This window comes from Pteropus alecto, unplaced genomic scaffold, assembly GCF_000325575.1.
Source record: "Pteropus alecto unplaced genomic scaffold, ASM32557v1 scaffold146, whole genome shotgun sequence".
Lineage (NCBI taxonomy): Eukaryota > Metazoa > Chordata > Mammalia > Chiroptera > Pteropodidae > Pteropus > Pteropus alecto.
The window spans coordinates 16,826,263-16,836,307 of record NW_006442107.1 but is presented as its reverse complement, the minus strand read 5'-3'; the positions used below and the strand labels follow the sequence as shown (position 1 = coordinate 16,836,307).

General features: G+C 39.1%; 1 protein-coding gene across 1 annotated transcript in view; it reads left to right on the top strand.

Moving 5' to 3' along the window:
• Positions 1–10,045, top strand: part of MEP1B (meprin A subunit beta) — a 24,966-nt gene that overhangs the window by 10,777 nt on the left and 4,144 nt on the right. The window contains exons 6-11 of the mRNA XM_015595645.1: positions 2,305–2,422; positions 3,215–3,393; positions 4,911–5,129; positions 5,743–5,895; positions 7,259–7,474; positions 9,437–9,880. Of these exons, the coding sequence (XP_015451131.1) occupies positions 2,305–2,422; positions 3,215–3,393; positions 4,911–5,129; positions 5,743–5,895; positions 7,259–7,474; positions 9,437–9,880 (1,329 nt within the window). The remainder of the gene's footprint in view (positions 1–2,304; positions 2,423–3,214; positions 3,394–4,910; positions 5,130–5,742; positions 5,896–7,258; positions 7,475–9,436; positions 9,881–10,045) is intronic.

Below are 10,045 nucleotides of genomic sequence, written 5' to 3'. Positions count from 1 at the left end.
TGTTTTGAACTCTGCATCTGTTAGATTACTTGACTCCATTATATCTGGATCTCTGTTCTGTTCTCTCATATGGTTTCTGCTTCTTTGTCTTCCCATTTTGGCTGCCTTTCCATATCTGTTTCTATGTACTAAGCCAAGCTCCTAAGTCTCCCAGTCTTATTAGCGTGGCATAGTCCTGAGAGGGGTTCAGCTGCAGGCCAAATTCAGCTCAAGCTTCTGCCCCTCCAGGGCCACCTGTTAAGATTCAGCAAGCAATCCACAGATGTGCTTATAGTTGCTTCAAAAGGCCACACCAGAAACTCAAGTCAGCTGCCTCCAGTGTCAGTCTAGGCACTGCTCAGCAAGGAGCACCTGACTCGCTGAGGTTACACCTGGATGTGGCTTGGGTGGGGCCACAAGTTGGGAGAGACGAGGTCTCAGGGAATCCTCTGGGCAGAGAGACCTCTGTTATCCAGTTTGATGCCGTCAGGGCTATGGTGGCACTGTGTCCTGTGCACTGGGAGAGGGGATGGCTCAACAGGGAACAATGGATATCGCTGGCATTTCTGTACAGAGTGAGTCTTGCCTGAGCCCTCACTCCAACAATTTCTCCTTGTAAGACCCTGGTGCCCTCTGCGCACAACCGAATCAGCACTAGTGCTCAGAGCGAGCAAGTCTGTCACCGCGAAAATCCTCTCGTGGACACAGCCCTTTTAAGAGGCTTCTGCTGCTGCTGCAGCCACAGCCTCCGTCTCACTCAGCTGCTAGAGACCAGGCAGCCCCGTGTCCTTGTCCCATCCTACCTTCTGACGTTGCAGGGTGATACCTTAGATTTCTCAGATTTCTCCCTAGTTGTATGGCTTGTTCTTCTAGATCTCAGGCAATTTTTCCTTGCTGCTGCTCCTTGTTTCTGTCACAACTTTTATTTGGTCACCAGAGGGATGAACAGAGACTCTATCATATATGCCATATTTTTTTCCTCCTTCATCTCTACTTTCTGTTCTGATCCTCACAATATCTATGCAAAGTTGATTTTATTTTTCCCTTAACTTATAACACCAAAACTCCAAAGGTGAATTAAACTGGCGAAAGTTATACATCAAAAGTAAGTGGTGAGGACAGGTGAGGACTTAGGTGTGTCTAGCACCAAAGTCCAAGTGCTTTCCACTCTGCAATACTGTCCCCCGCCTCCCTACAGCCACCATCCTTCACTTTACTAGCACTGACTCCATTCCATTTGTGATCGTCTCTCCACGTGCATCTGGTACAGCTCTTTCTCTTTGAGTTTCTTTTCCTCTATGTTTTTGTTGTATCCATGCCTCTGCCTTCTTTGAGCTCTATGTCTATCCAACCTATTGCATTATTTTAGACTCCAACGCCATGGTTCTTAACTCTATTTGGGGCCATGAACTCACTTGTGAATCTTATGAACACTCTTCCCCCGAAAATGGACTTTGCAGACATAGCTATATAGATTCTTTGCATACTATTTTAGTATATTCATGGACCCTCCAATGTCAAGGTCCTCAGATTAAAATCTCTGCTGTGAAGCTTTAAATGCATATTGTAGCTTCTCAGATGAAGCAGATGACAGTGATCTTTCATTTTGTTTTCCTGTGAGCCAATGTATATGTTCTCTGAGGTAATGCACCTCTGATTGTTCCAGAGAAAGAAATATGATGCAAAATAAGAAATCTGAAAAATAATCAAATACTTGAGTATGATACAGCAGGTACTGAAATAACATAGTTTCTGTAACGATGTTAATGAGATGCCGTAGGAACTTAACTCTTGTTTATAACAATTAGCCTATGATAAAATTGGTTTTGTCATACTTCATGTTGTTTAAAGTAGCAGAACCTATTGACGATGTTAAAGTAGAGACTATTGTACTTAATTGGTACCGAATATTAAATATTGTAAAAATAAAACATTAAACATCTATGAAAGGACCAGCTTATGATAAACAATATATTGCAGACTGTTTTCATGGTGAATTGGTTAATGGTGTTAGTTTGTTTGTTTGTTTGTTTGTTTGTTTATTTCCCCCTCTTTAATTCCCTCCGCCCCACTTCCAACCCTGACCCATGGATGTTTCCGTTTCCCCTTAAAAACTAGATCTCTGAAGGTGGGGCGTCCCCTCCCGCATGCTCCCAGCATGCACCTGGGGAGCCTGGTTTCCCCCCGGGTATGGTCCATAGCTCCACCTGGGGTGTGAACCCAGAACCTTCTGCATGCAAAGCAGATGTGCTAACCATTACACTATGGGGCCACCCCCTAGTGTTTATTTTAATAAATATATTTTCATTTGTTTCCTTTTTTCAGAAATGAATGCTAAGGGAGTGATCCTGAATGCATTTGAACGCTATCGCCTAAAAACGTGCATTGACTTCAAGCCTTGGACTGGAGAAACTAACTACATATCAGTGTTCAAGGACAGTGGGTAAGTTGATGAGTTTGTCTTCTAAAGGTAGTAATGAGAACTGTTGTGGCTGGGGCATTATATCACAGCAATTGCCCTAGGCCCTGAACTTGAGGGGGGGTGGGGGCTTCCTTCGCTGTTCATTAAAGAGTAAAAGACAGTTGGCTCTAGTTTCTGTAGCCATAAAATAATATTTTCATACATGCAAGCAGACTACCCTTTTTTTAGTTAAAGAAGGTGGGATCAATGCCATTTGTCCCACAACTTCATAAACTTCAGCTCATTTGCAATTCACATACTCCTTATGTCCCCATTCAAGTAAAACATATGTGCGTGCGTTTGTGTCTTCAAATTTATTTTAATCTAACGACTCTTAATACTTGAGTTAAGAAGGTATTTATTATATATAATAATAATATGATGTATATTTTATATATTTAGTGTTATTTGTCTGGAGCTCAGCAATTCTGAGTGGTTGCTGTACCTGTGAAATCCTTATTAATGGTTAGTGGCATAGCAAAGATGATAAGAAAGACTTGGAAATTTCTAGAAAAATCAGGATGAGGCTGACTTGGGGATGACTTGTTCCTATGTTGTATTTGGTGTGGGGGCAAGTTCTCCAAAGATCATCTGATCTGGAAGATTTTTCATACCTGACAAGGATTATGAGAGAAATGCACTGTCAGGATCCTTCCATTGTGAAGGATTTAAAGTGGGTATCTAAATAAATTAGGCATTGCGGATTTTGCCCTGAGACCTAATCTGCATCATTATAATATCCTCTCTCCTTTCTCCTATAAATGTTCCTGTAAGCTGCTGGTCTTCAGTGGGAAATAGGCATGTTGGGAGGCAAGAACTCTCTATTGGGGCAAACTGTGACAGAATAGCAACTGTTCAACATGAGTTTCTCCACGCACTGGGATTCTGGCATGAGCAGTCACGGTCTGACCGGGATGACTATGTCATGATAATGTGGGACAGAATTCAGTCAGGTATATTTCTCTTGTTTTCTTACATTTTTAGTTAAAGACTGAATTTCTTAGCATTGTTCTCTCTCCTGACATCTGCGCCAACTGTTAATAATGGGAAAACTCTGATGTTTTGATATCTTACTTCATTTAGCTCTAACTCAATATGAATTGAGGTGGCTGAAGATTGTTGGGCACAGTATCCAAGAACCCTAGTATGTTCGAGCTGGATGTGATCTTAAAAACTAATGTTTCCTGAAGCATGTTTTATGAAATACTGTCCCACAATGTGCTGTCCACACAGATATTGTGTGGAAAGGAATCTGTGGTCAAATTAGTTTGGGAAATCTTAGGTTAACAGAAATTAAACTTATAATTACTTACACTGTTAGTCTTTGTTAGATTAACATAAATTGTAAATGTCTAAGAGAGGAGCATTTCCCATAGTGACTTGACCACGGTCCTTTTGTGTTTTCTTTTTGTAGAATATTTGGGTTTATTGTTCCTTGGAACCCATACTGGGAAATACTGCAGTGGTTGGACAGCCTGAACTTTTTGTGACTTTGTGTTCCAACTCGTAAAGTCTTAATCACCATGCCTGATGAGAGCTCATGTTTTCCACATTTTTTTCCACAGTGACACTTAGTTTCGTATCTGTAGGGGATGGCGGAAGGAATGGCATTATTATCATGTGAGGCTCTGAACTGAGGCCACCTGATATCACAGTTTTAACATCATAGCTTGCTCCTTACTGCCTCCCACCCCAGTGTCTAATGATCTCAACTGGGGTAAGGCAGCGCTGCAAACTAAAAGATTTCTAAAGCCAGAGAAGTGTTTAGCTTTATGCCATAGCCTCATTCTTTAGGATTCTCAAAGTTTTATTTTTGGTAGAAACATCTGCCTAGATTTGATAATGCATCTATGTGCTGTGGAGATCAGATCTACCTTATTGTGTCCACAAAATCATCTGATTGCAAGTAAAATCAGTTACCCATTACTATGATGCTGAGTAGCCTGGTATCTTCTCTAAATGTAGTCACTTAAAATGTATCTACACATATTCCAGTAACCATGAAACCCCTGACTATGCCAATCCTTTCTGATGTCTCTACATTATCATTCCTAGGTCTCATCTCACCCCACCTCCCAAAGTCCTCTTACTTTCATCTCCATCTTCTGTGGATGCCCCCACCCTCTCATCATCACCTGCCAAAGGCCCTAATTGTTTCAGCAACACCTTTTAGAATCCTCCTTTCCATGAGCGGTTCTTAGAACTTAGGCCAGATGCTAATGTCCAGCTTTGGGTTGTAATGAAAACTTAGGCGTGTTCGACATGACTGCTGGTACCATAATTCTAAGCTACAATATTATATTTGAAGACAGAAATATATGAAATATCCTTGAAATACTATAGCTTAGTTGTAGCAAAGGTTGTACTATGTTTATTATAGCCTCCATTTCTAAATTACCAATATTTGGAGTAAAATAAGTTGAATTTTATGAACATCAAGTGATTGAAACTTTTTTTATTTATCATTTAGGCACAGAGTACAATTTTAACAGCTATAATGACCAAGTCTCAGACTCTCTGAATGTCCCCTATGATTACACTTCGGTCATGCACTACAGTAAAAATGCATTCCAAAATGGAACAGAACCAACAATTGTAACAAGAATCTCAGACTTCATGGATGTGATTGGCCAACGAATGGATTTCAGTGAATATGATCTCTTAAAATTGAATCAACTATATAATTGCAGTATGTGTTGGGTTCTTTGAAATGACTTCTGTTTTTCTCTGCTATATAGGGAAAAATTACACTGTGTCATTTTGCTGAGCATTGCTGCATTTTCTGAAATTATAGAAGTTTGATATTCAGGAAAAAAAGTAGAATAGCACCCAAATTCCAATTTCAAACTTGGAAGCAGCAATTTTCTTCTCTTACAGTCTGGCCTTTAGAACTAAAAATAAATTGGATCTTATAGGAACGTGCTCCCTATATGTTTTTGAAGCTGTTACTAATTTAAATGTGGACCACTTTTTAGCCAAAATGAGGTGTATGGTCGTAATATAAATGAGATCAAATAACCTGGGTGGTGGCTTAATAATCTGAATAACTAGATGAGTGTAGACTTAGGTTTCTATAATTAGATAATTTAATAAGAAGACTTGGGGCAGGCAGCTTATTCAGATATACAGAGTTGATCAATGTCTTGGTAGCAAGATCTTGGTAGCAGAGATTTTCAAGCCACCATCACCTAGCACCATTTAATGTCATGCTGGCAGTCCTAGAACTTCTCAGATAAGCTCAGATTTTATTACTTAGATTATCCTGTTATATGAGTGTCTACAATTGTTTTTTGATTTTGCAGCTTCTTCCTTGAGCTTTATGGATTCATGCGATTTTGAACTGGAAAATGTGTGTGGTATGATCCAAAGTTCGGATGATAATGTTGACTGGGAGTGGGTTTCACAGGTTCCCATGGGGCCAGAGAGTGATCACTCCATCATGGGCCAGTGCAAAGGTAATAGGAGTGAGATGCTTCTAGGCTTTACTTACACATGGTTCTAACCTTTTCCTTTGCTACGAAAGACTATGGTTCTATCTCTAATTTCTATCAGAATTCTTCATGGTAATCATTAGGTTGCTGCTAAGGAATAGGTTCTGTGCCTTATAAGGCCATGGTTAATTTCTTTGCTTTTACTCTCTGAGTTTGCTTTTCTTTCTGTGAGTCAAAGCTGGGCTCCATGAAGCCTCTACCCCACTGAACGTACCCACAGCAAGAGAGGACTGTCTCTCCTCTAAGGATGCTTATCTCTGAAGTAGTGGGGATATTTTCTTGAAGATCACAGAATACAAGAGACTTTCTAGTGAACACCACTGGGCTGTGAATTAATCAGCTTCAGAATTTCAACTGGTTGTGATTATATGCTCCTATTACAAAAGATGCTTAAAATGAAGGTAGACATTTATTTAATTTTATTCAGATAAGTATCCTTTTCCATTGTCATTTTTTAAAATTAAATAAGCTTTTATTTGGCTACAACTACCACATTTTTATTTATTTGCTCATTTCTGGCAGCAAATATGTAAAATTAGACTTCAGAACCTAGGGCCACTGCTTGACAGCTCAGGTGATCTAGGCAGGGGATGAGATCTCCAATATTGAAGAGGTGCTTTTCCTTTTCCTTTCCTTTTTTTTTTTGATGGGAGAGAGTATGAGGGGATAGCACAGATGTTGTTTAAGGTTATAAACTTGCAACAAATAGAAATAAGCCCTAGAGATGTAACGCACACCATAGTGAATATAGATAACAAATCATATTATAATCATCGAAACTGCTAAGAGACTAGAACTTAATTATTCTAACTACTAAAAAAAATTATGTGGCGTGATAGAGTTGCTAGTTATCACTACAATAGCAATCATATTACAATATAGAAATGTATCAAATTAACATATTGTATACCTAAAATTTACACAATTGTAAATGTCAAATATATTTTGATAAAAAATATATTTTTTTAAATACGGATTTGGATAGTGGATAGTGGTCCTATATAGGCCAGAAGGAGGGAGGAAGAAAAGGAGGAATGGAGGAGAGAGAGAGAGATATTGAGAGAGATTGAGAGAGATTGAGAGAGATTGAGAAACTAGATCAGTAAGTGATACTTTTTCCCATTTTTGAAAACTAACATCTATAGTAAGAAAAATGTTGTCTGATGTTGTCTCTTTCATAAACTGCCTCCTCCTAGAACCATATTTAAATGCCCAACTCAGTGCCCTGCAGACAATGGGAAGTAAATGGAACTATGATGCTCACAAGACACACATTTCTATATCTAGTATCTATTTTCTCTCAACTCTGCTTTTGTCTTCTTAACAGGTTCTGGTTTCTTTATGCATTTTAACAGTAGCACTGTAAATGAGGGGGCCACAGCAATGCTGGAAAGTAGAACACTGTACCCTAAAAGAGGATTTCAGTGCTTGCAGTTTTATGTATATAACAGTGGAAGTGAAAATGACCAACTGAACATCTATGTCAGGGAGTATTCTGCAGACAATGTGAATGGTACTTTAACTCTCCTGGAAGAAATAAAAGGTACAATATCAACATTCTTATTGTTTGGGTTCAGAGTGTGGCCATCTTAATTCTACTTAATGCAACAACTCACAATAGGGTAGGGGCTCTGGATTCATCACTTTTCAATGTAGAACTTGAGACCCCTTGTTTTATGCTGTGGTAAGGATGCTAAAATGAGGGTCCTTTGTGTGCTATAATGTATGACACTCATTTAAGAGACTGTTGATCAGTCTCTGGCACTGATAAGGTCAGTTCTTGGCAAGTAATAAAAATACAATGGAAACCAATGTAGGCAAAATTGGATAAGCTACTGGCTAGATGTAACTAAATTGTGGAATGGAAATCCTCAGGCAAGACTGGACTTGTTCTTGAACAAGGTTGGGGACCTCTCGCGTTTTCAGGTGGACTTTGTCCATAAAACTGGTGCTTCGACTGTTTCACTTCCCAGCTTACATCTTTTGCTATCAGACTAGAAAGGGGACCTTTCCTCTAGTTTCTAGCTTAAAAATAAGTCTCAGTGAAGGGTTCTGATTTTTATGACTTGAGTTAAGTGTCGCTTCTGGAGCAATGCCTGAGTGTTGAGAAGGCAATGCTGTGGCTGGGCGCCTAGCTTTCCTTTCAATCCCTGGTCAGAGAGGTGGTTGATGGTTAAGAAGTTTCCCTGAGGCGGAGGGGCTGTGGGCCAGCAACTGTATTACCGTCTGCTCCACATATTGACCTCTTGGTTTGACTTAATTGAGTAAAACCTATTATAAAATCGATTCACATTATGCTATATGTCATGCCATTCCCCTTCTTCCCTATTTAGCTACGAGAAACAGTTTGAAATATGATAATATTTTCATTTGTGAGGTTCTTAATCTCATTTTATATATATACACACCATGTACTATACATATATCTTATATGTAATTACATATAATATGTAATACATACATAAGATATATTATAGATATAGATATTCCTCTCCATCAAAAATCTGTGGTGGTATCACTGATGGACAATAGCACTTAAGAAACTTGCTTAGGAATCTAGAATTTAAACCGTACTAATAATAATGCAGTGGAAGCTCTCATAAAGGTTTTTGTTCAATCTAGAGTCCATCCATGGACAATAGCATTTTCTGTAATTTGGATATTTCTAACTTATTTTCAAGGAATTGTGTTTTGCATTAAGTGCTTCTGTATTTAAGTTTTAAGTCATTATGTTCACTACTAGTTTTACATGAATTCCTGAGCTGTTCTCTATGTGGCACCTTCTGAAAAATTTTAAATGTACTGCTTCTTATTTAGATATGTGATATAGGAAAATAAGACAGGATGGCACAGCATGTGCTGCTGGCCAAGAGTAGGGGAAAATAGTGGAGGGGGAAGTGCAACTTGGGGAGAAAAGAGGTGGTACAAAATGTCAGATAATATTTATAATGTTGAGTCACTGCTAAGTGATCTAAGGAGTAAATTGTAGGATGTGGGCTTTCTAGGGTTTGGTGGATTCCTGTTTAATACTGCCGAAAAATTGATTAAAATTTTGCATGTGATGGATGTATTCCAATCAAAGTATACAAGTATTAACGGAGGTTTTGGCTGACTATCACAGGAATCTTTGGTACGAGTGTAGAATATTGGGCTTGCCTGACCGTTTAGCTAACAGAACTAATATGGAGTGAAAGGTAACTCGTAAGTAGGGCATGTAGTACTCATGAGTTAGATGCTGCTGCTTGCTCACTCATCTCTGGAAAAGGGTAACCTCTCTGAGAAACAACTAGATAAACACCCAAATATTCCAGAGAGGAGTCCGACCCCACAAAAATACCTTGAAGTGAAAGGACCTGGGCTGGAGGAATGAGAAAGCCATACCTCAAACCTGTAGGAATCAGTAGCTCTAGGATGATCATTTATCCATGAGAGTTAGAACTCATATTGATTTGCATATGATTCATAGTCCTTTCTTTTCTTTAAAATAATAATGTCTCTTTTGCAGATATACCCATTGGGAACTGGCAACTCTATTATGTAAAAATGAATGCAACCAATAAATTCAGAGTGGTGTTTGGAGGAGTCAGAGGCCCTGGTGCATCATCGGGTGGCTTGTCTATTGATGACATCAATCTTTCGGAAACACAATGTCCTCATCATATCTGGCATATAAGGAATTTCACAGAGCTCATTGGCAGCCCAAATGGAATTCTATATAGCCCTCCATTTTATTCTTCTAAAGGTTATGCCTTTCAGATTTACTTGAATCTAAACCATTCGACTTATGCAGGAATATATTTCCACTTGATCTCTGGAGCCAATGATGATCAGTTACAGTGGCCATGTCCTTGGCAACAAGCCACGATGACACTCTTGGATCAAAATCCTGACATTCGACAGCGTATGTCCAACGAGCGGAGTATAACTACAGACCCATTTATGACCACTGGTTCGTGACTCATTTTCTTTATTGCTAATACATGATCATAGCTCTCGGAGGGACGAAGGTTTTTGGAATGAGAGACTGCAAAGTCAGGTACCTAGTGAATTTTGAGCCCCAAAATTAGGAACAGAAGATATTTAGGAGAAGGTCTTCAGTCATGGAGAGTGTCCC